Source organism: Diadema setosum, chromosome 22 (assembly GCF_964275005.1).
Source record: "Diadema setosum chromosome 22, eeDiaSeto1, whole genome shotgun sequence".
Taxonomy (NCBI): domain Eukaryota; kingdom Metazoa; phylum Echinodermata; class Echinoidea; order Diadematoida; family Diadematidae; genus Diadema; species Diadema setosum.
Window position 1 is genome coordinate 12,070,028 of NC_092706.1, and position 26,579 is coordinate 12,096,606.

At 40.6% G+C, this 26,579-nt stretch overlaps 1 protein-coding gene across 1 annotated transcript; it reads left to right on the plus strand.

Moving 5' to 3' along the window:
- Positions 1 to 26,579, plus strand: LOC140245630 (catenin beta-like). Its single transcript, XM_072325192.1, is given in 18 exon segments — positions 1 to 201; positions 12,472 to 12,521; positions 13,252 to 13,407; positions 15,203 to 15,326; positions 15,931 to 16,184; positions 16,839 to 17,077; positions 17,558 to 17,759; positions 18,411 to 18,555; positions 19,150 to 19,253; positions 20,471 to 20,677; positions 21,515 to 21,646; positions 21,970 to 22,092; positions 22,695 to 22,859; positions 23,707 to 23,857; positions 24,702 to 24,823; positions 25,439 to 25,496; positions 25,499 to 25,591; positions 26,239 to 26,579. Coding segments are annotated over 17 exon segments (2,475 nt in total). The 5' UTR covers positions 1 to 201; positions 12,472 to 12,506; the 3' UTR covers positions 26,424 to 26,579.

A 26,579-nucleotide genomic window follows, 5' to 3' on the forward strand; every position in this document is an offset into this window, starting at 1 on the left:
CGCGATGCACGTACCGTACGTAGGGCCAAGGGAAGAGCGTATCTTTAGATCACAGAGCGGAGATTTAGCGTATTGTAAAGTCAATGCAGTGTGTATTCTTGACGGAGAGTAGATTCAAACTTATATGAGAAACTGCCGGAAAGTGACGCACAACATAACGAGTAAGCTGGAGGGGAGGGGTTTTAAGCCCTTCTGAAGGAGGTAAGTGGAGGAAAGAGTGTGTAAAGTGTCTGTGAGAAAGGGAAATTTATACGAAAAATATTCTACCGTATACAATTTGCTTACATACACAACACTAAGCACGTTCAACACTACGCATTACCAGTGCAGTGGCAGTGCAGTGCAGTGCCAGTGGTTCTGCACAACAACATCACTCAGTCCGTGGTGTGGTGTGTCAGTGGTAGAGATTGTCCAGGCCGTGTGCTGTAGATACCTATGTTAGCATGTAAATGTTGTGGTGATGTGTACAGAAACCTACCATATTATAATGTTATTTATTAGAGGAGTCTAACTGGAAACTTGCAACATCAGTCACGATGTTTCTAAATTAATGATGAAAGAGCTGAAAGAGGTTGCTGTCTTGACTGAAAGAATTGGTCTGTATCATCTGGTCGTCGGGGATATGTTCCGCGGAGACTACATCTGGCTTCACGGATCCCGGCTTCACGGATCCCCGCCTACGGAGGAGAGCGATAACATAAAAAAATAAAAGACTCCTCTGGACAGACAGATCTTTCTGTCTAGTTCCGGGAATTCCGCGGAGACTGCATCTGGGCCCCATTTTATAAAGACTTGTGATTGATTCAAATCAATCGCAACTTTACGATTGAATACAAATCCATCTTATAAAGAAATTATGATTGAAATTAAGACAGAAAACTGCAATCAATCAATCACAGGTTGCGATTGATTACAACTTTCAAGAGATTTGTGATTGATTAATAATGATTGATTTCTATCACAAGACAGGGCCCTACTGCCCCTAGCTTCACGGATCCCCTCTCCGGAGGAGGAGAGCGATACCATCAAAAAAATAAAAGACTCCTCTGGACAGACGGATCTTTCTGTCTAGTTGCTGTCATGCTTGTTTTTTTTTTTTTAGATATAACGTGAACATTGACTTGCCAATGCTTGTAGAAAATCTACATGGATGATGCCCTGATGGTTATCTGTTTGACCGAAAGGAGAAAGATCAGTCGATCTTGTCGTTGACGTTAGGGATATTCCGTAGTAGAGTCCACCAAGAGTATGTGTGGCTTCATGGAATTCTCTAGGAGGAGAGCCGTAAAAGTAAAAGAAAAAAAATACTGATGGGTAATCATAGAAAACTCCCCCAAACAGATGGATTTTTCTGTCTAGCTAGTTATGTGTGTACTATCAATGTCTCACTCTTGGGATTGAGGAAAATTGACTGGAGCTGCAGATTGTGGATGTTTATAGCATTTGGTTATTAACTGCACCACCATCGGCTACCCTGTTTAAACCCCTTTTCACAGTTATACTGTGGGGTATGGGAGTGCCCCGAGTCAACAGAGTGGTGTGCGATGAAAAAAAGAAATACAAATTGTATGATGAAAAAAGAAACACAAATTTAAGTGCCTCTAAAAGTGTCCTAAGTGACTCCTATTTTACCAGCCAACAGCTTACTTTTAAACTACCGGGTATACAATGTACATGTACATACGTTCAGTATCTAATTCATACCCGTTGTGCACTTGCTCATTTCCAGGTTAATCCCATGGCCTTGAAAAGATGTGTTTAGCGTTTCTACAAGTTCATCTCCATACCCCCTGTTCCTTCATTTTCGAAACAACCTTTGCACGGCACATTGCACATTGGCAAAATGAATATAGGTTTATACGTTGTATGCATGACAGTCGCGACGTTTTTAGCCCTTGCACAAGGCCCCTTCGCTGTGTAGTGGCGAGCGAAAGGGTTCCAGTGAAACGTGCCCAGCAGAGAGCGATCAAGCGCCACACAATGTCGCACAGCAAGAGTGCCTGGTCAAAAGGCTACACTGCTACCGGCCAGCGCATTGAATTTGCACAGGTTTCAAATCCGTCTTGCGGAGCAGTTGTCATTCGCAGATTTTTCGTGACCGAATGAGTTTAAGTCATTAATTTGGCCAGAAGAGACACCAAATGTTCAACTTTAATATTTGGACTACATCTGTATGTATTCAAATTGAAGCAATTTTTAGTAATTAAGTTGGCATTTGGATTCTGCCCCATACAAGACCCCAAATCCTATAATCCACAACCCGAAAGCTTCACGTTCGGGCTGGTTGCAGTTACGGCGACCCCAGCACGGACGTGTCGGGTTACAGGGCCCCTGGGTTAGCATTTGGTGTTTCTTTATGTGGTTGGTGGTATTAGTATTAGACATGAAATGTAACTGTAAAATCTGAATTATGTTCAGTTTGAACACATACAGATGTAATTCACTTGTTGATAACTCACAAAGGGTAAAATTTGGCTCCTTCAGTAGTCCCTTATACTGTCCGAATTGATGATTTTTTTGTGTGATTAGGTCAAGGGTAAACTGTAATATTTTGACTAGCACGTACATAGAGTAGTAGTATGACAACTATTCACTTGAAGGATTTGGAAACTGTGTGCATGCGATACACTGGCAGTTCATCAGTTATATGCATTTTGACGAAAATCTAATGCAGTGTAGCCTTTTGACAAGTGATGTTTTTACTTTTGATATGGTGTCACTTTCTGGGCGAGCAAAGAACTGAGCCCAGCCGAGTACAACAGTGCGACAGCGAGGTGCCCTGGCATCATTCTCTGCTGGGCTCGATTTACTCGACCCCACTCACTCGCCACCATGCAGCGAGAGCTCAGAGGACCTTGTCAAAGGCCAAGTTCCATGTGACTCCTTTCCTACCATTACTACCAATCATGAACAAATTATATTCATTCATGCCACACAAGACAAAGTTGTTTTAAAAATAAACAGCAGAAAGGAGATAAACACGCACAAAAAAAAAAAGTCTTTTCACGACCATTGGCACAGTCTGGAGCAAGTTCTCCGCGAGCGTGAGGTATAAGTTAGATTTTAAAAATTTGTACAGTATCGCCAGCGTACATGCTGGTGAAATAGGGCATTTTTAGAGGTGGCTGAATATATTCATTTATTTGATTTTTCTCATAGTACAAACAAAGATAGCAGGCTATTCACTTGGGGCGCTGAAACAGTACAACTATATAATGGAATGCCCTGGGGTTACGGGACTACATGCCTAAACACAAAATGGGAATTTATTTAATCATCGAAATCTGTTTTGAATTCAGAGATATGTTAGTATTTACTGTTTACTTCGTCTATGGACTTCATGTATCTGTCATGATTCATACTACTATCACACACTATTCGGGGCAGTGATTGCTCTCATCAAGTTCGCAATTAACTTCTTGGATATAAAGCTGAATGAATTTTACTGCTTTGCCTGCATATGGAAAGAAAAATCAGGAAGACAAGTAGCAAGTAGTACCAGTTTTTCTGTCCTTTAGTGAACTGCATTCATGATTTTCTTCAGTCACATCACTCCTTAGGTGACTCAAATTTAGGGCCTACTGTACATATATAAATCATTCCACTGGAACTGCATGCAGCGCTGAAGACAAGATATACAAGTATTCATCGTTCCCTTTGAAATTAATAATCATGTATTTTGCAAATATATTGTATTAAATATACCAATTACCCTCTGTCGAAAATGCAAGAAAAACATGCAAAATACAGCTGAGATAGCATGAGAGAGCATCTAGAACCTTAGAACTTCCAGGGCCTTTGAGCGGGCCCTGGACCCCGCCAGCAAGACTAACTTGGTAACCATATGCTTATTTGAGCAATTTAGTGTGAGACAGGGCAGGGCTCCACATTAGCAGTGGCCACGGAACCACTTAAAATTGTTGTTGGGCCACCGAACTTTCAAAAAGATCATCTTTTGGTGGCCCGATAGGACAACTTTGTAGATTAAAAATGGATATTTATGTTTCCTCTTATTTCGGCATGCGAAAATTTCAGATTTAAAGATTTTATTGGCCTGAAAAGTGGGCCTACAGAGAAGAGAGTTTGTGTGGAGCCCTTTGGGAGGTACAATGTAAAATTTTCATGTTGTAAAGTTCGGTTTGCATCATAGCCTTTCTTTTTGCAGAGACAAGGCATTAGAATAGTTGGATAAACATTTTGATATAGAATTATTAACAAGTTATTTGAATTTTTAGCAAACTCAGAAATGAAAAGTCAAATTAATTGCCATTATTTGATTTTGCCTATAAGATCTGTAGTTCAACTCTTGAGACCCATTCATATGGCCATTCAGATTATGTGATTGACATCACCTATTTTTACAAAATTCTTTTAGTTTTGTGATAAAACTCTAGAATTGACATAAAAAGAATAATAGGCCCTACTAGTGCTGTAGTAGTTGTATTATGCCTACATTTCTCTTTTATTTCTTTTTGTTGATATGGATCACAAAGGTAGAAGATAAAAAAGACCATTGACAGAATTTGTAACATCAGGAAAGGTGACCTATCACCAGGAGTTTTGTGTTCATCGGTAATGATAAGTGTCCTGTTTGGGTGACGATGCTTGGAATAGAAACTGATGAGGACAAGTTGCAGAAAATGTCACAGACTAACTATTTTTGATTGCCAATATTCAGGACAGACGGCCAGCAGAAATGGCCGCCATATATAAAATGAGTTTCCGTCCTGAGTGTCATTTGTTTGGTATGTACTCCCCGCTAATTTGAAATTGTGAAGGGCAAAGTTGAACAGGTTCAATTTCGTAGAAATGACCAAATCAGTCCGCAAAGTCCTCAACAATGGGAGAGGGAGAACGGAGTTAAAATGAGCAAGTGGAATGAGTATGGATAGTCTTGAAAAAGTAGACCTTTTTGTCATTTTAGGTGACTTGCTTACTGCACACATACAGTATTGCTATCACACGGTACACACACTTGTACAATGTATGTAACGTACTACCAGGGAGGTGGGATACCTCCCTGGTACTACATGTTCTTGACTGTATGCAGGATTTGAAAACTGAGAGAGAGGACAACCAGGCCAGAATGAAAGTGTGAAGTCAATTTCAAAGTCTTCATACTAAAGAACTTTGTGAAATAGTGTTACATATGTCGAGCAAGTCGAAGTGAACTGAGCGCAGCCTGAGAGAAAAACCAGTGATTGATTTTCATCTGTGGTTAAGAGTCTTTGTGCAAGAGACTGTGTGTGTGCTTTTAGACCTAGGGGTCATTGTGAAACCCTGTGTGTGGGAGTTGATGTGGCTTTTGTGTGTATTTGTACAGCATTGCTATTCATACCAAAGGAATGCACTGGTGTGTCTCTCTCTCTTGTATGGCCCCCGTGTACATGTATATAAAGCGCAAGTGCATGTAGCATGTCAGTGGGCGTGCAGGTTCACACACACTGTGTGTATTGAGTACATGGGCATGATTCAAGCTGGGCTTTCTTGATACCCTTATGGGCGAATCGTAAGCTGGTTGCCATGCTGAAAAAAAAAAAAAAAATGTGGATTGATCTCTTTGTATGGATGCAAGTAGATGATGTCAGTCGACTGTAATGTCGGATATGGTAGCACCGTGAATTGCTAATGAGAGATGAGGTTCATCCTGAGCGATATGTGATGCTGGAATTTTATTTCGGCAATTGATTTATGGTGGGCATAAAAAAGAGAAAGAGTAAATATGAGAGCCGTTGAGTGCGTCTGCTATTGATCGCTGCTTGGCTCGTGACATTTGCACAAGAAAATGGAAATGGGAGTGAAGTGGAAAGAATGGCCCTGTGTTCAAATGGGTTGTTGATTTTTGTTCATGCCATTTTCCGCCAAAATAGACAATGATCAGATTTGCGTTTGTGTGTGTGTGTGTGTGTGTGTGTGTGTGTGTGTTTTCATAATTGCCATCAGGCTCAGCATTTTATCCCCCTTTAGCATTTCCTAGGTTTATTGACACTGTATTGTGTTAAATGTTGCATATCTACATCATCCCCAAAGTCACTGGCACGTTTATGATACACTGTACATACTGAAAGATATGTGAATTGATTTGATAGTTTTATTCAGCTCTCTGCTTGTAATTGTATAAAACTCGTTGACAGACAAAGGTTGAAAGGAACTAGTAGAACTTCCTTCTTTATTTTCAAAACTATTATTATTATTATTATTAGTAGTAGTAGTAGTAGTAGTAGTAGTAGTAGTAGTAGTAGTAGTAGTAGTAGTAGTAGTATTTACAATCTCTCACAGTCTCATAGATTACTGCCATGGATGCCAAAGAGAAACTCTTTTTGAAAAAAAAAAAAAAAATATCTCACTTGCATTAATGTGCACTGTACAATGATATGTCAAAAGTCACACTATTACAAGCGTAGGGGCCTACAAGGTGAGGAAACGTTTCACCAAGTAATTAGATAAAGCAACCAAAAAAGAAAAGAAAAAAAATATGTTTTGAAAGTGCTTATAGTCACATGCATTCCATTCAGACATTGTAAGCAATTTATAATTGTAAATTGAATTTGTATAGTTCATATTTTTTCCCCCTTTTTGCTACATTGGCCAAGAAGGTACAATTACCAGGAAATGAATAGCTTTGAGAAAAAAAAAGTAGGAAAGATGTACGGATTGTAAACACTGTACATACAGAAACACAAACATGCAGACATCTGTACAGTTTAAAGGGACTGTACAGTACTGGTTGAGGTGGGGATTCATGTTTTTTACATTCCTAAGTGAGATAATGAGAAACCTCTTATGAAATATGAAAGAGCATGTAATTTCAAGAAGGATTCGACATTTATTTGATGAAAATTGGTTTTCAAATGGCTGAGATATCCAAAAAAGTGATAATAACAAAAGACTACAGGCCACAACTTTATTAGGATCTCTTTGTTTCCCCATGTTTTTGGATATCTCGGCCACTTCAAAACCGATTTTCTTCAAGTAAACTTTTGATACCCCTTAGAATTGCATGCTCTTTGACATCTCATAAAGTGGTATCTGAATATCTCGCAAAATGTTAAAAGCTAAATCCTCACCTCGACCAGAACTGTACACACCCTTTAACACACACAGGACAGACATACAGTTGTACATGGAGCAGATGAATACTCAAGATAAATAAAACAGTGATACAGCTGAGCTCATGAATTGCAGGCACATTTCATGCTCTGCTTGGATCATGTTTTTGTCAGGCGCAATCATTGGTTTATTAGGAAGAGCCCTTTTAATCAGACCCTTAGTTTCGTTGATTGCCTGTGAAGCACACCATATACATTGTAGAATCATGGTATGAAGTGTGTACTTGAAATGCAGAAGAGATTGGTCCAATTAATCAATCGAGCAAAGTGTGTGTACTTGCACAGTGGATTGAGGCAGGTGCCAGCAAAATAATATTTCATGCTGTGATTCCTCACTCTGGAGTGTTTATTACGATATATTGACATTGCACCTGTTGTTGTTGTTGTTTTTTTTTTTTTCTAGAGATGGAACTGTGCTCTAGCATCATTGTACTACAGTGCTGTAATTGAATCAGTAATTGTGATATTATGTTCATATTGTTTTATTTGTAGGGAATGTATTTATTTTCATAGCGCTCTTTGGTATTAATACAGAAAATGATAGAGGAACATGGAGCTGAACCCATTTAAAGTCAAAATGAATTAGTTCAAAAAAAATCACTAGTTTATTCTCATTATACTGCTGTGTAATATGATTGGTGAGACTGAGGATATCTTCCTATCCATGTGCCCCTTTTGGAGGCTGGACATGTTTGCTTTTTATATCCTAGATGGGTTGTATTTATTTTACCTATTAATATCATTTACAAAACATGCATCTTTGGCCTGAGAAAAGAATGATTTGCCTTTGAGGCCTCAAGGCAGAGCTTTGTCACAAACAAACAAACAAATCCCTTCAGAATTTTTTATTTTGGGACAAGTACTGTAGCTTTACTTGGATGCCAAATATCATTAAACGTCACTGGGGTGACAAGACCTTTTATCTCAAATTTGGGTGAAAATCACTTTTTTTTTTTGGGGGGGGGGGATTAATGGTCAGATAATCAGTCAAGTGATGTCCTGTCCAAAGCCACCACAGCATTTCAAAGGAAAGGCAATCCCACTTGAATTTGCTGCATTGTTTTTTTTGCTCTCCAGAATATTTAGCATTTTTTGAGATATGAAGATTTGTCACCTCAACAGCAATAAACAAATTATATGAAACGTTGAATTTTCATTGTATTTTTGATTGAAGAATTGTTTGGGTTTTATTTTAGATTCATATCTGAAGTTGATGGGGAATTATTTACAGGTGTGAGACTAGCATCCACTCTTGCAAGTTAAAACTGCTGAGAGTGAGATGTCACGATTACCCTTCCATTAACTGCCAGTGGGTTTTATTAGTCCCCGCATGTACGGCTTGCCGAGCCGTGACAGCTGTCTCGTTGCCGAATTGTGACAAACTGCCAGCCAGCCCTCTGGAATGACATGCAGGGCGGGCGTTAGTCTCCCGATGAAAGCCTCTGTGCACAAGTTGCCCCACCGTCTTTGTGCAAGCACTTTACATTTCACTATGAAACTGTGATGCCCCGGTAGCACAGTTTTTACTCACGTTGGGAGGTGCATCACAGCACCTACAGTATAACCTTCTTGCTGGTCTAAAGGTATCCATGACTGTGTCTTTCACACAGCTTTCTTGATATCTGTAACATGTCCAAAATATCTGCCACACATTTTACAATGCAAATTGCATCAGCAAAGTAATCCTTTTAAATGCCTATCTTTAAGTTAAATAAAAAAGTATAATTCAGTTATTGAAACTGATGGTCATTGTAACTTTCATACCAGTATTCATAGAAGATTCATCTGTCAATGTTCTTAAGCAACTAGGATTTTACATACATGTAAATCTGATGTATTATTGCTTGTCAGTATGATGAAAAGTATGTCAAGATTTTTAAGTGGTGAATTTGTAAAGAGAAATTTGACAGTTTCTGATAAAACAATTCTTTAGTGTATCTTTATGTTTGAAAGGAAGAGGCGAGTAGCCAAATGGAATGGGTTTAAGTGAGTACAATAGGTGGAATTGATTATTACTCTTTGCAGATGGGGGGGGGGGGGGGTAATAATGTTGTTGGGCGAGGTTCGAATTGGTGCTGGGTTGAGGTGGGAAAACGATGGTCTGAATCAATGGACGGGCAATGTGGATACATGTGTTCATGTTGTGCCCTGGGTGGACCAGCAGCGTCTACGGGAGCCCAGACTAGCTGGTGTCATGCCCTCTTCCAATCCGTCTGGGCGAGGGAGTGATTGACATTGTCATGGAGCTTGGAATTCTACTGGAGGCAAGGGGGGGGGGGGGGAGGGGTATGGGTGGCGGCTGATGGTGGTGGTAACATTGCATCCCCCCTCCCCCCACCACCATATTCTGGGCCAATGAAAAATGACTCGATGTGACAGGGTCAAGATTACTCATACCTTTGGTATTCCACCTTTGGTGTGTGTATATATTCATCTGTGCATGTTCACTACACATTGTCATCCTCCACATCTGTGAGCCTACACTGTATGCTCATAGTTTAATAAGCAGACAATAATAGTCTGCAAAGCATCAATTTTACAGTACACCATGATATGTCAAGCTATGTCTGATGGACTTTTGAGGCTCAAGGTAGAATGTGTTTACAACAGTTTAATATGCAACATTTTCACATTCTAATTGGATGCAAGTTGGCAGTGATTTGTCATTATAGTCATTGGCATGATTTATTTCATAAACTTGCATAAATGTATGCAGACAGTAAGAACATGAGAGGCGGTAATATTTACATGTACAAGACGGGGGGGGGGGGGGGATGTTTATTGTGCTTACTGCATTGCATATCTTTCATTATTTTTTTTATTTGGCCAAAAGCACTGAAGCTTTTTATCCGTTCAGATGTCTGCAAACTTGAGTGAGAAATTAAAATGTCCAGAGCTCCCACCTTTTGTGGAAATGCATGGAATTTTAGAGACTTTCATTTGGAAATTTCTTCTACCATTATAGAATATTGTAGAATAATGTCATTTTGATGAAATTATATTGTACAGTCACACAATAAGTTGATGTGGGAGATAATCGTATAATCAGAAAGATACATTAGCTGTCTGAGACGAAAATGGGGGGGGGGGGGGTTAAATTTCAAGGAATTTTCATCCAGAAAGATTAATTGCATCTTCAGGAAGTAGGCCTACTTTTAAAACCTGTGTCATAGTTGAAGTGATTGAGAGTACCAATTGAGACAAGATTTACCGTTTCAATTGCACTCTTCACAGATTGACTGCAGATTTAATGGGGCAGTCTCGCGGCTTTCATTTCCTCAAATTCTTGTCACACCAGGATCAAAAAGCTTCTCTCTGATAGAGATAGAGAGGATCCGAGTGGGCATCTGCATTGTTGCTACAGTGTACTACTGTATTGTATGCACATACAACTGTATGTGTGATTTTATACATTAACTCTGTGAGTCACTTGGGTGTGTTTGTTGGTATTGATGCAAGGAGTTACCAGTGAACGGTAGCTCCTTGGTTGATGTGTACAGCAATAGGTATACGTGTACACTGTGTGCTATTAGGTATTTGTTTCAATGTGTTTCTATTTTCATACATGCATGATTTTGCATGCACAAAGATAGAAAGTAAATGATAGGGAACTTTCAAAATTCTTGTGATATGAGCATTTTCATGATTGTGTGTGTGTGTGTGTGTGTGTGTGTGTGTGTGTCAGAGTTTTTCAAGAGTTGACAAAGGAGATTTTCTCTGCCTTCATTGAACATTTTTCTCTTGAGGAGAAACAGAAAATTTTAGGAATTGAGGAACTTTAGGAAGAACAACAACAAAAAAATCTGTGCCAGTTTCGTATCCCCGTGGCTGTAGTATATATGAAAATCATGAAATTACAATTGCCTATCGATCATGAATGAATGCATTTCTGTCTGGTGACGATTTTAGTGATGCGTTACCAGAGATGGTGTACATACAAGCTGTAGATTTTGCTTCTACTCTGCAATGTAGCATGCAGTCATACATGACATACACCTACAGATTGTATACAGTATATGGCTGAATAGTATTATGTTTGTTAGTATTAAAAATATATATTTTTTTATTTTACGTGTTTTATCCTTATGGAATAACCCTCTCATTATTCTGCTCATATAATTAATTGACAAACCATGTGTCTATGAATGAGAGTGCATCCATTCCAGCTGCCGAGGTCATTGGGTGGTAACCACACTTTGAAAATTCATTCCATTCCCCACCATGCAATGATCATTACGGTACAAGTACCTTTATATTGAGTGTGCTGCGTGTGTTCACGTATGTGTATGTGTGCATGTATGTACACTGTACATTTTTGTGTGTCTGTGTCTACAGAGTATGAGTCACCCAATGTACCTAATGTGTATTGCTTGCATATGATGTGTAGGAGACCAGTATGTATTGTCTGGAGTCTTCAACATTTTAAACAGACCGAGAGGTATTGGGAAAGAAGAAGAAGGGGGGGGGGGGATACTTTGCGGTCTTTTGTACCCCGAGAGTTCACTGGAGAGGTGCTTTGTGCAGGTACAATGGGATGCGGTGAGCAGAGTTGGGCACAACATTGTTCTGTGTGTTTATCCACTGCAAGAAATTAAACACAGGGTTACAAGTGTACGCCTGTATGCATTAGGGGTACTGCAGTGCACAGACTTGGTTTGCAAGGTATAATGTTAGAACACTTATTACACACTTGTACAACACAGACATGTACCACTAGGCATGCAGACATGTACAACTAGGCAGGTTTACATGTAGTGCATTGATGCTGAAGTTATACAATGCAAATTGGTGTTGTTATCATCTTGCATTCAATTTGCTACTTATTTGAACATAACCAGGTCCATACACATGTCCTGTAAAACCAGAAATATTTGTGGCATGAAATTTTTGCAAATTAGAGCTGATGCCCTTTTTTGCATCATATTTTTTTTTTTTTTTTTTTGGGGGGGGGGGGGGCGGAATTGCTACTGGCATTCTATACACTGTATAGTGTAGAGAAGAACTTTCACGTATGCATTTCAATTTTCCGAAATCTTGGCGGTTTGCTAAATTTGTGAATATTTCATGCATGTAAAAATATCTGGTCTCTATGTAAAATCATTTTAAATCCTTGCCAAGAAATACATTTTTAGTGAAAACTTGAGGTCAACTCTTACTCTTCAGAAATCAGTATTTCCCCCCCCCTTTTTTTCTCAGTACCATCTCCATACAATCTCCATACCATGCTTGAAGAAGCTGAACTCTCTTTTCTCTCTTTCTCTCTCTCTCTCTCTTTCTTTATTGTATATTATTTACATGCGTATGCCTGCACTTTTACATTTTAGTATATAACATGATTGAATTTTATTTTATTTTTTTCCAGAGTAATTTGCGAAGAGGAAACAGGAATACAACACCATGGAACAAGCTAGGGTGAGTATTATTTGTACATATTACATACATGTAGGTGCCTCGAAACCCTATTTGCCCTATTTGCACCTGGGCAACTAAAACTCAATGTTGGACCAACTTACAACTGTATGAATGGACATCTGCCTGCATATAGGGCACTTTCACCATCAATACTCATTCGGGGAAAAGGAGATGAAGCTCAATTGTGATGTCTGTTATCAACAAACTATGAGTTCCTACCGTATTTCCGGTATGTTTGGTAGTATGTTGGTTGATAGAGAGTTTGCATTTGCTAATAATTACAAATGAGCATTTACAAAGTTTGGATATTTTGGGTTTCTTGTTTTGGTGAAAATGACAAGATGATGCAATGAATGTAAAAAACATCAAGGGATTAGGGCTAGGGATTTAACATAAATGAGAGAAAATATGTGTGATGGACAATATTGGAGAAGATGACTGATACAGAAGGAATGTAAAGAGCTAACCCAAGTATTAGGGCTTTTGTATATGTAGGAAACACTGATTTGTAATTGTGTTTCTTGAAACACCTTTTTAAATGAGAGAAAAACATAAGATCAGGAATACAAATAAGAATTGTGCCATATGTTTGAATGAATGAATAAAACTGACAAAATTTGAGACATTAGTTGAATACAGAGATGATGAACTTAAAAGTGTTTTGACCATTTGCCCCAAATTGTAACATTGATCTAATTTGATTCCCTTCCCACCCTTTTGCATCGTTCAGTACAACACCCAGCAGCCCGTGAACCAGCCGCAGAAGGGGTACGGCGGCTCTGGTCTCCAGGACCTCCCCAAGCAGGACCCCATGCAGAACGCCATGGAGTGGCAGCACCACGGCTACGGCATGGACTCTGGATTCCAGAGCAGCGCCACCTCACATGTGAGTCTGCGATCCTTTCATTGATAAGACCCCTGCGCTTGTCAGTTGCAGGATCTTTATACTTATCGGAATCACAGGACTAATTCATTTACGAACATTGCTGTCATTGTTTGTTGCAATGATTTGAATCAAGTTAATATAGCAGCAGCAGCCAGAATACTACAAATCATGTGTGAGCAATTGAGGTGTTATGATGTCTGTCGTACTACTGTAAAAGTGGAAATTTTTGTGAGAGTAATTTTTTGGTCTTGGCCAGGTAAGATGAATTTAGAGTGGATTTTTCAATTCTGCATAATCAAGACATTAGCTACTGGAACTTACGGCAAGCAAAATATTAGCATGCTTTTATTTTCATGTCAGTTTTTGGGTGTGCGAAATGCATGAAAATTTCCACTTTTACAGTATTTCGATGTGCAATTATTGCAAACAATTGATTGAAAGGGAGTCGAAGGACTTTATTTATCCCTCTGAGAAGTAGAAATCTTATACAGCTAGTCTTTGTTACAGGAAGAAGTTATTAATTGTTGCAAATTCAGCTCATCTAATACAGGCCAGATTACATATAACCAGAGCCATAGAAACTGCAATTTGATATCTCTCAGTGCATTTGTTGTCATTAAAGCCAAGGAATGCTGTCTTGAAGGTTTATCTGGCACTTAATACATTAATCTGTACCTGTGCAATAAAATATTTTTTACTGTTTTGTTGCTTACAATCACATATTAATTTGGATTTAAATGAGAGATACAGTGTGTATAAGGAAGACCAAACAAGAATAAACTGGATCGATTGTTGGTTGTGACTCATCAGCTGTGTTAGCTAATGCCAATACAATTTATATCTTGTTTCAATCCACTTAGGAGTTGGATCTTTATGATCATTGAGGATACGCTTTGAATGGGTATTTCACATAATTATTTGCAAAGCAATGAATGGCCCTACTGGAGTCGAACCCTTTGCTCTTCATATCTAGTCGGGCAAAGTTGATTGCCTGTAAGTGTGTGTGCATGTCACTGTCTCTCATCAGTTAAAAGGTGGCCATAGTTTGGATTTTTGCGATACGTCCACGACATCAGCACTTGGCTGTCATGCCTGCACTTTGAGATCCTGTGACGCATTGTTTTGTCGGTGATCACTTCATTGGAATGCCAAATGTATGCTTTATCTCTCTTGTGAGAGGAAGTAAAGTACTGTATGTGTATGCTAGACTTTGGAATATAAGTTGTATTACATTCCTTGTCCTATAGTCCATTCTCCTAGTCTATCATGAGGAGTGTCATCTAAGGCTATGTAAGTGTTTTCACTGTACAAACGTGAGATAATCATTTCCTTGTAATGACAACCTTAATATGATGCAAATAATGTAGTTGACTTGACTTCAGTCAGAGCCTGAAATGTGCAGTAGTCAGGGACCTGTGAAATGTTAATGCGACATGTGCAAACCATGTTATCAAGATTAGAGATCACTGTAGAATTTCACACCTTGTTCAGATCTCTACCATGTGAACAAATTATGACAGTTACTGTATATGTAAAGCCTGTGATAAATATCTGTTTGTCATCATGGACTGAATCATTTCAAAATTTGAAAAAAAAAATGCACCGCTACATTAATGTTCATGTTGTATAATTGGATTATACAAGCTGCCCGACTCATTTCCGGAAAGATGGATGACTTTGGAAATAAAAGAAGGAACAATTGCATCAAGAATAGATTCTTTACTGTATAACTTCTTGATTGGAGAAAAAGATTGAGTAAACATTTCCAATTTTCGTCTCTACTTGACACTCGTAGGCGCCATCTGTTAGCAGCAAGTCGCACCACGACGATGGAGGTGAACTGGACAGCGCCCAGCCACAGGACATGTTTGACTGGGATGCTGGCTACGGCCAGGCCTACACACAGGAGCAAGTTGATGGTGAGGAAACGACATCATTTTTTTTAATTTTTTTTTTTAGAAAACATCTTTGAGTAATATTAAAGCACTGTAGAGCTACGTAGCCATCTAGACACTATCTTTATATGAGTTAGAATAAATAAGAGGTTGGAATGTTTCTCAAAATACCATGCCCGAGATGTCCATCATGGTCTTTCCCCTTGCCAAAATGAGGAAAATCACCTAGTTTTCTACATATGTATGGACATTTAGTTGAGTGTTATGACTTTCTTTGAAGCACCGATGAATTGCATGGAGTAATAGCTTTTAAGTGTACATGAAATTACTAGACAACTAAAAAATTCATTGGCTATGTACTATGAGACTTTGTACAACTGTATCAACCTGCAAGAGTCATCAATGCATATTATGTATATGACAACATATGTACCAGTATGTATGTTTTATTGCGTATGAAAATGTGTGTATCCTTAATGGTCTGTTCCTTTATTCCCGAAAACGCTCATCTCCTTGACAAATCTTCCCACATCTGCACGTGTGATTTGTTTGGGTGATGTGTGCTAAATCGTGAATATTGTGACTTTTGTTGATAGTATCCTTCCATTTGTCCCTGAATATCGTGCAGAGATGAACCAGCAGCTCACCCAGACGCGCTCCCAGCGAGTACGGGCGGCGATGTTCCCCGAGACCCTGGAGGAAGGGGTACAGATCCCCTCCACCCAGTTTGACCCCGCCCACCCGACGGCGGTCCAGCGCCTCTCGGAGCCGTCGCAGATGCTGAAGCACGCCGTCGTCAACCTCATCAACTACCAGGACGATGCGGACCTGGCTACCCGCGCCATCCCAGAACTGACCAAGCTCCTCAACGATGACGATCTTGTGAGTTGTTTCTCTGTCTATAGTAGCCAGGGCTGCCACGGTGCCAGGGCTTATGAACAGTAGCTGTGTCATTCCTCAGACCAATATGTTCTGTCATGTATTGTTCACCTGGCAGTTGGCAAAAGATGATCTCTTTTGTGCTGTGTGAAGATTAAAAAGATACTGCTTGTGTTTCAGTGTGTTCTCATGTATGTGTAGTACACATAGGTTTTGTGCAAGGGACACTCGTGTTGAAACTCATTTCAATTATTTTAAAGCTTATTTTCAGTAACAGTAATTTTCATTGATGGCTCTTGCATTTCTGAATTAACCTATACATCACCAAATTTTCATGAATTGTGCGGAGTATTCATCAGTGAAAACCTCTTCATTTAAAACAAAACTTTATTGGTGTCCTCTTTGGGATTATCAACATGTCATCAAATTTACTCTAAATTCATGTGATTTTTGTATGACAAGAAATACTCAGTAGTATAGGAGAAATGTATAGATAAGGGATATGAAAGTCCTGCCATGTTTGTCATACAGGAATTATTTTTACACAGTGTTCATTTTTTATTTGATGACAAATCACATGAATCTGGAATGATGTAAATATTGGTATCCATGCCTTGTATTTTCATGAGAATATTTTGCTTGTGGCGCCCTCTACAGGTGGTTGTGAACCAGGCGGCCATGATGGTCCATCAGCTCTCGAAGAAGGAGGCCAGCCGCCACGCCATCATGAACTCGCCGCAGATGGTGGCCGCCCTCGTACGGGCCATGTCCAACAGCAACGACGCGGAGACGACGCGTTGCGCGGCCGGCACCTTGCACAACCTGTCCCACCACCGGGCAGGGCTGCTCCAGATCTTCAAGAGTGGGGGAATCCCCGCCCTGGTGAAGCTGCTCAGGTACGTACTATCTTGGGTAGTGGTAAAGGACCAATAATGACGATATCATATGCTCCTGTATCCCATGTCCTATGTTTTATTTATGTTTCAAGTTGAGATGACCAGCATAGCAGAAGTATTGTGTGTTTCTCCATGTTCATAGTGTCGTTGATATTCTGCTCATGCTTGTACATATTTTAATGCCTCTACTGCTGAAAGGTATGGAAGCATTTTGTGGGTTTCAAATTGTCTGTGTGTTTGTCCCTCCGCCCCTCTGTTCATCTGTACATCCCATGTCCTCTTTGCCTCTTTGTACTACCAGATCAACTAAATATGTGGAACTAAACTTCCAATTTTGATAAATGATGTACATGTTATGTGGTCTCTGCAAAGTTACATTTATCACTCACCAACATTTTGCAGTTGCGGTTACAACAGCTTTGAGCAGAGATTAAATAATGTTTTATGCAAATATTTGCCCCTTCACCCCCCCTCCCGTAGCTCGCCAGTGGAATCTGTGCTCTTCTATGCCATCACTACCCTGCACAACCTGCTGCTCCACCAGGAGGGCTCCAAGATGGCCGTCCGCTTGGCTGGCGGCCTGCAGAAGATGGTGGCGCTGTTGTCCCGCAACAACCCCAAGTTCCTGGCCATTGTCACGGACTGCCTCCAGATCCTGGCCTACGGAAACCAAGAGAGCAAGGTACGTTATAGTGGAGCATCTGTAGAGACCATTCACAAAATGAAGTACATACCCTTTCCTAGAATAAGATCACACTCTTCCCAGAAGTAAGAACACAGTCTTTGGTCAAATGAAACCAGGAGAACAAAATGTAGTAGAATAACTGTAGAGTCCATTCAGACTTGCAATATTGCAACATTTTTTTTTGTCCAGCGAAGATCAAAAGAGTTAGGTACATGTATTGAGCGACGGGTGCACTGTTTCATTCACACTTGCAATTTATGAACATATTTTATAGCGTGCAAAACCACGCTAACAAGGTATAAAGAACACAACCACAGAGGCTGTTCACTCTTGCAAAAATACAAATGCTCTATTTAGAAATGAGGAGATCTAGGTGTCATAGAATTATGATAAATGGCCATTTCATAATAGCAAAATAACTCAAAGGGTGCAAGGCATAGTAGGTGTGTAGGTTCAGAAATTAGCAATCTATTTCCACTGATTTAGTAGATATAGTAAAGCATTAATGACCATAGACATCTTCAATCTTGACCCATATCAGGTTGCATGTGAATTATAAATTGTTATATCATATTTATATTTTTCAAACAATTACCGGTATGCATAACATGAAATATATACATGTATCCTTCTTTGCCACGATTTCAGCTGATCATCCTGGCCAGTGGTGGACCCGCGGGGCTCGTTCACATCATGCGAACCTATGAGTACGAAAAGCTCCTCTGGACCACCAGCCGGGTCCTCAAGGTCCTTTCTGTCTGTCCCAACAACAAGCCATCCATCGTAGAAGCAGGTATGTTGCGCTAGCTTGTAAAATGATGTCTCATGATGTCATTATAATAAGTTCTTGATCCTTTGTGGGCCTTTTGGATAAAGGGGTATGAACCGCAGATCGCTCTTGAGTGCACAGATCATGATGGTGCCTTTTTTTAACAAACTGTAAAACAATGCAGGAACATCCTTTGTTTGCAAAGTCAACAGCATTTGAGAAGTGTGTAATAGACTTATCAATTCTAAAGAGATTATTAACACTCTATGACTGTAGTTAGAATGCTCATTAAATGTAGAATTCTTTTTTAATATGTGGCAATTCCTTGTCTGCTTTGTTGCTGTCACCATATTTACAGTCATGAGTAAATCATTATTGTCAAGTGTGTGCTGATCCCCCTAAAATGGGCAGTGAATAGAAAATATTCACACTTAAAAAAAAAAAAAATGCACCATGTGAAGAGTCAAGTAAGAAGTTACAGACTAGATTTCAGTGATCAAGTCTTCGTCTTAAAAGCCTCTAACAGTGAATATGGCTGTCTGAGATTAGATTGTGGTTTGGATGTCAGAGTAAAGGTTGCAATAACTTGCAAATGCTCTCATCTATTCTCTATTCCAGGCGGCATGTCGGCCCTCGGGCTTCATCTCGGTCACCATAGCAACCGCCTCGTCCAGAACTGCCTCTGGACCCTCCGTAATCTTTCAGACTGCTCAAATGGAAATGTAAGTATGCATTTGATGATCTTTCATTTGTGGAATAACAAGAAACAGTAAGACAAGTACAGGAGATTGCAGCCAAGGGGGAGATTGTATATTCTGAGTGTAGTGTCCAGAGCAAACCAAAGCAGAGTGACTTTATGGCAGTTATGATGCCTCGAGTGTCGTTGACTCAGTTGGATGTGATGTCCTATTAACACCTAGGGCATTTGTCATGTTCATGTGATCTCGATTTTTGCTTGCACTATTGTCTTGGTGCCTTCGCTGAGCAATAATCATATGCTGTCCATGAACACTTGTAATGTCTCCTCATTCTTGAATGCTCCTGAGATGATAGGGAAAAAAAAAGGAAAGAAAAGTAAAGCGAAGGAAACGTTATGTAAGAGGATTTCTACTAACCTTCATGATGCTGGAACCACCTGATAGAGAGCTGCAAAGTCTCCCTGATCCTGCAGGAGGCTTCCTGAAAATTGCACTATGTCTGCATGTCTGGATATGAGATTATGAACAAAGCACTGATTTGGGATTTTTGTTTTTTCCCCATTGAGGCGTATGTAAAATACAACTATCTCCCTAGTTGTTCTTTGGAATCTGCGTGATGATTTTGATGGGTGCATAAATGTTGCTGCAGAGATTGTAACTCTCCCGCTATTCATGGGAGATCTCTCCAATTTTGAGGCCATTTTCTCAAAATATGCCACTCTGCCGCTATCGAGTTTGAATCTCCCCCACTTACGTTGTAAGATGTATTTTGTCTTGAGATTTAGCTTTCTCCCCGCCCAATTCATCGTTTAAAAAATGTTAAATTATTTAGTCAGGATAGCACAAGAGATCATTTACAACTCTGTAGAGTTTCCAGGGCCCTTTAACATCCCCTAGAATCCCTCAGGGACGTCACACTTGTGATTTCCGCAATACACGCATGATATTGAGTGCATAATTACGTTGTCAGAGTCTCCACTTTACTATGGGGTCCAAGGCCCTGTTTTACCAAGATTTATAATTGATTATAAAGTTGATTTCTATAGTAAGTCTATGGCAGCGTGTGTAGTAAGGAAATGTATAATCTATTATATCTTTTGTTAAAACGGGGCCCTGGTGGGAGAATCTTCCAGTTAAGAGACTCTTGGGGTTGGAGTCTCTGCTGCTAATAACAAGATAGATGTAGATGCACCTATAATCTTTAATAATTTCTTGTGACGTTATCTCCTCTGTACGGCCAGGATGACATTGAGCCGCTCCTCCAGATGCTGGTGCACCTCCTGGCGTCGAACGACATCAACGTGGTCACCTGCGCTTGCGGCATCCTCTCCAACCTGACCTGCAACAATGGCCACAACAAGATGGTGGTCAGTCAGCTGGGCGGCATCGAGGCCCTCGTCCAGACCATCCAGAAGGCCGGGGACAGGGAGGACATCACAGAGCCGGCGGTCAGTTCTTGGCTATTATTCTTTCTGTTGTGTCTTTGTGTGTGTGTGTGTGTGTGTGTGTGTGTGTGTGTTTGTTTGTCTGTAGCAGTATTGGTCTTAATTCTTTTCTAAGCCTTGTTGTTGTCCTTTTTTTCTTTTTGCGGGGGGGGGGGGGGGGGGAAGGGAGGGGGAAAAAATCTTACCACTTGTTGATATTGCTCAGTATTTGGTTGTAATGGATATATTTTCGGTCAAAATAATCAGATTCTTAATGCAGGCACAACAGAAAATGAAAGCAACAGAAGATAGAAAGAGTTTGTGTTCTCTCAGTAGTTGGAATGTCTGATTCTTGTTTGTTTGCTTGTTTTTTCTGCTATCAAATTATCTGGAAAGTGTCTGAAGCCCACAAGTGACTTGTTGCAATGTGAATTCAGTTTCATGATAATCATGTTGACTACATGATTGCCACTTGAATTCCCATAATGGTTACTGTCTGTTTTTCACTCTCCTCTTGTAACGAATTGCAAGTGGAAGAAGCTTGCACAGGTCTTACACTAGGATATGTCCATTCTGAAAATACTCATGAAAAAAATCACACTATTTTAAACAATTCACATGATAGCAGGATGACCAGTGAATGCAGCAATTGTGTTGTTTTGCCTTGACACATTAGTGGAACTTCATGGTTGCCTCTTGTTCTTGGCTTAGTTCAGATGCAAAGACTGCAAGAATAACACACACAGAGTATCTATATGTAGTGATGACTTTCTGTCCACCATATGACCATGTGAAAGAGTGTCACAACATGGCAGACATATCACTATGTAAATATTCTCACAATTCTTTATCATCATACAGGTCTGTGCCCTGCGCCACCTGACCAGCCGACACCCAGGGGCGGAGCTGTGCCAGAATGCAGTGCGTCTCCACTTTGGCATCCCAGCCGTCGTCAAGCTCCTCCACCCGCCATCCAAGTGGCCTCTTATCAAGGTGAGGGGGGTTTAGCATTTCAATTACGTGTTATTTGTTTTATGAAAAATGTAGTTACCCTCATTTGCAGATGATGTCGTGAACAGACATAGATCAGTGGAAGCCTCCTACAATTTCCTCTTTTTTCAGCTCTATCTTGGTTTTAGCTATTTGGTTTCTGGTCAAGAACAAATGATATGTCAATTTTACTGCTAAGAAAAAACAAAAACAAATGAAGCTTTAGAGATCAGTGATAGAGTAATCAGTTCTTAAAAGACTTTCAGCTGTCAATGTTGATATGAGTTCCTCCTGTGTTTACTCCCCCCCCCCCCCCATCCTTCCAGGCTACTGTTGGGCTGGTGCGAAACCTGGCCCTGTGCTCTGCCAACCACGCCCCTCTCCGAGAGCAGGGAGCGCTCCACAGACTGGTCCAGCTCTTGATGAGAGCTCACCAAGATACACAGAGGGTAAGATCGTGATTGCGATGATTATCACCAAGGTGATGATGATGATGATGATGATGACGATGGCAACTATGATGAGAGTTATTAAACTGGTGACAGTTATTACCCGAATGACAATGGTGATGGTGAAAATGATGATGGTGGTGGTGGTGGTGGTGATGAGATGATGATGATGATGATGATGATGATGATGAGAGTAATAGCACTGGTGACAATGATGGTGATAGTCAAAATGAATATGGTTCTGGTGAGGGTGATAGTAGCAATAATGATGATGATGACTAAAATTATTACAACATCTATATTATGGAGTCGAGATGATGGCGATGTTGGTGACAATGGTTTTAGTTGGGATTGTGGGGCTGATGGCTGTGGTGGAAGTGATGATGATGATGACGACAGTGATGAAAGTTACCATGATGATGAAAATTATGCATACTGGAATAACTAGACAGTGATGCACACATCTTGGATCAAATCAATATCTCTCCAAGAACCTTCTTTGTTTGAAATGTATATTGAAGGCATATTTAGGTGATGGGTATGTTGCTGCTAATATTATGCATTTTCTATGAACCTCTGACTGTTTTTCTTGTGCCATGCAGCGGTCGTCCATGGGTAGCACGGGCAGCCAGGGAGGCAGCTATGCTGATGGAGTACGTATGGAGGACATTGTGGAGGGCACCACGGGGGCACTGCACATCCTGGCAAGGGACTCCCACAACAGGGCTCTCATCCAGGGTCTCAACTGCATCCCTCTCTTTGTCCAGGTAGGATTGGTTTCCGCCCACTTACCTTAATACCCAATTCCTTTTCGCATAGCCCTTGACCAACCACCACCACCGCCAGAGCCACCTCCCCTACCACCACCACCACCACCACTACAGCCATCCCTACCCTCACCTCTGCCAACACAAAGACCACCACCACCACCACCACCACCACCACCACCCCCTACCACCACCACCACACCCCTACCACTACCACCACCCCTACCACTACCATCACCCCTACCACTACCACCACCCCTACCACTACCACTATCACCACCCATACTACTACTGTGACCCTTGCCACCACCTCCACCACCACCATTTCTCCATCTAAGAGGACAAATTATGTTGAGGCATTACTTGTTGCATTTTATGATTGGATGTTGTATTTGCAAATGACAGCCAACATCTCTTCTTCTGTTTCATTAATTGTAACAGTTTGTGCCAATTGCTAAGTGGTCAAAGGCCCTATACTTTGAACACCCACGTGTCCATTCAGTTTACTTGCTGGACATTGAGTTTTAATTGCCTGGTGCTACCAGGGAAAGTGGTCTAGTGGTGCCCAGTACAGAAATGGGACTTTCAGGTGTTACACAATTAACCTTTAATTTGTGAAAAGTGCAGTAAAGAAAATGTTAACTTTTTACCAGGTTGTTTTCAGGGAACTTGCAGAAAAATCTCCTATGTGACTTAGGCTAACCCTTACAAAGGTACCTTTGCTTCCTTCTTTTTTTTTTTTTTCCTCCTGTAAGTTTGCATAAGTTCACAAATGACTTGTATATACACCCAGTTTATTGACAGCTAACCATTTCTTTGTGCTCCTTGTACGTTCTGCCCCTTCTAGCTGCTGTACTCCAACATAGAGAACATCCAGCGTGTGGCTGCAGGAGTCCTCTCCGAGGTCTCCCTAGACAAGCAGGGGGCCGAGATGATTGAACAGGAGGGCGCCACCGCACCCCTCACTGAGCTGCTGCACTCTCGCAACGAGGGTGTCGGTAAGTGGACCTTTAATGCACTAAGCTACCATATCCCAGTTCCATGCGAGGATTTTCATCTGAAGGATTGCATTACATGTAAAATGTTAGACTCACAATAGGTAATAAGTTCAAACCATTTAGAATACAGACACACACAGACACACACCCAAATTTTGCATATTACTGGTTGCTATTTCTGAATTAGTTTAATTTTATTAATCATTAATATTATAGTTCACACAGAAGAAAGAACCTCCCATTCTTAGAAGCCAACAAACAGATGGATAGATGCATGATGTCTCTTTGCTATGGAACTCTTGTTTGTGAGTGTGTGGGGGAAAGGGTGTTGTTGGGGAAGGTGAGGGAAAGGTACCAAACAAACATTTTAGGAAGTATTTGATTAGTGATGCTAAGATTCAGGGGTCGCACTTAACTTTTTTTTTTTTTAACTAGCCAGGCGGACTACTTAGAATCAATTTTGACACTGAAGCAATATTTTGGCTAGCCAGATGGACTAGTAACTTCAGAATTTTACGATTTTTAGCTAGTCCGATGTGATTTTGGGTGGCCAATGGCCAGCGGACCATCGCCAATTTCGAACCCTGAGGTTTTGCCATTTTCATTACATATATTTGTCAGTAATGTAACTCTGTTGCGAATAAATAATTGCTTAGCATTACATGCAATCCCCCCCCCCCCCCCCCCGTACACACTTTGAACAAAAATTATTTTGCATCTAGATGGGCATAGATTAGTTCTTATTAATGTATGTCATTCTGTCATTGTGTTAAAGAACATGGCATCTTCTCTTGCATCTGAATTTCTGCAATTGTACTGAATCACCATTTTGCTGTCTTTATAGCCACCTATGCTGCCGCCGTGTTGTACCGCATGTCTGACGACAAGCCAACAGACTACAAGAAGAGGATTTCCGTAGAGCTGGGCAACTCACTCTTCAGGGGAGATTCTGTTCCTTGGGGAGAGGTGAGTTGAAGATATTAATCATGTTTTGTCTCATGCATGTTGTGTAAGAGAGAGAAGGTTTGACATACAACAAATCACTTTGATGTACAGTGAAGTGGTTTCTAAACATAGTAAAAAAATTGCAATTGTGGATTTTGTAATCAGTGCAGCCTCATTTGTTAGTTTAAATTCAGTTGACCTGTCAAAATTTCACAAACTCTGTCATCGATAGCAGTGGATGGTCCTAATGTTAGCCAAGTTGATGTGGAGGGTGTCTGCTGGAAATTCAAAAAACAGCATACCACTGTCGACAGCAAAACTCATGAACGTGTCACATTCAAAAGTGCAGAGCAATGTACATATTGTAGACCCCCCAAAAAAGAAAGGAAAATAAGGGATCATATTCTGTTCTAGCAGTTCAGCAGTCTACGAAGTAGCTGCTGGAGCCTTGCATTTGTGTATGTATGTATGTGTGTGTCAGTGTGTGTGTGTATTTTTGCATGTGTTTGTGTGTTTGGAGGGAGAATCCCCTTTGTGGTGGATGAGCCTAATATCATGTAACAAAAGGTGCTCAGTCGAGCAAGAAAATTAAGCTGTATGCATGTCCTTACTTTCCCCTGTGCGTCTGTTCTGCAGCCTCTTGACATGCCCGCTGACAATTCCATCCTGCCGCCCAGCTCCATGGGTGGTCCTCCCCGGACCCACCTACCAACACCAGGGCAGCGTCCCACAGTCTTCATCAACATAGCAACCAGGGGGAGTACCGCCAGCCGCCACCTCCTATGCAAGGTGAGATTTCATGGTGTTGGTTCTTCCACTTGCCGTAAAAGAATGGAATAGTTTGCTGGGCGAAAAGTTTCGCCAATTTAGCAATCTTCTAGAGTAGTGCAATAACACATATTTATTGTTTTTGAGATAACAAAATTTGTAGAAAAATGCCCTTGTGAGCAAAAGTTCCAACCAGTAAGTTCCAACCAGTTGAATTGACTCACATTGACTCAGCATGAAACACAAAAATGATAATTGGAAATTGTCCTCGTTGACAACGTCAAATTTTTGCCATAGATTTTTATCGCTGTTAAAAAATGAATGTGTCCTTTTTGGTATGATATATTATATGTATGCTCTCTTTGTACCTACGGTTACAATCAAATCATAGACTTCTCATTGTATTTCATGTAAGCAGAACTTTGGACAGTTCCTCTGCAAGCTGGAGAGTAATTTCTGTGTTGAAGGAACATATTGCACCATGCCTTTAAAATCTTATTCCTCCCAAAGTTGTCTCTTTTTATCATTAAGGAGCAGTGGCAGAATTTTGTCACCTCTTGGTGATCCTTGCTTACGGGGGACCGTATCTTCATTGTTCATTCTGAGTATATTCACTAGCTGTCATAAGAATTGCGGTGACCACTAACCTCCCGTGACCTTCTCTGCAGGTGGTTACCATGACGCCACAGGACCAATTGAGCCCATGATGCAGGACTTGGATCTCGGGGGAGGCGGGGACTTTGGCATGGACCCCAGCCTGTCCGACATGGGCCCGCCCACCGGGGACCTGAATCTGGAGAACATCCCTCCCGCCGACAACACCGGCCTGGCGTTCTTCGACACCGACCTGTGAGAACTTGGACAGTCGGTTGCAAGAGAGGAAATTTGCCCTTTGACCTTCTATCTTCTGTCTAAGTAGTATCTCTTCAGTTCTTTTTTCTCTCTTTAACGTTTCTCATCTGTCACTTCCTTCTTCTTTTTTCTTTTGTTCATTTTATCAGGGTGAAGA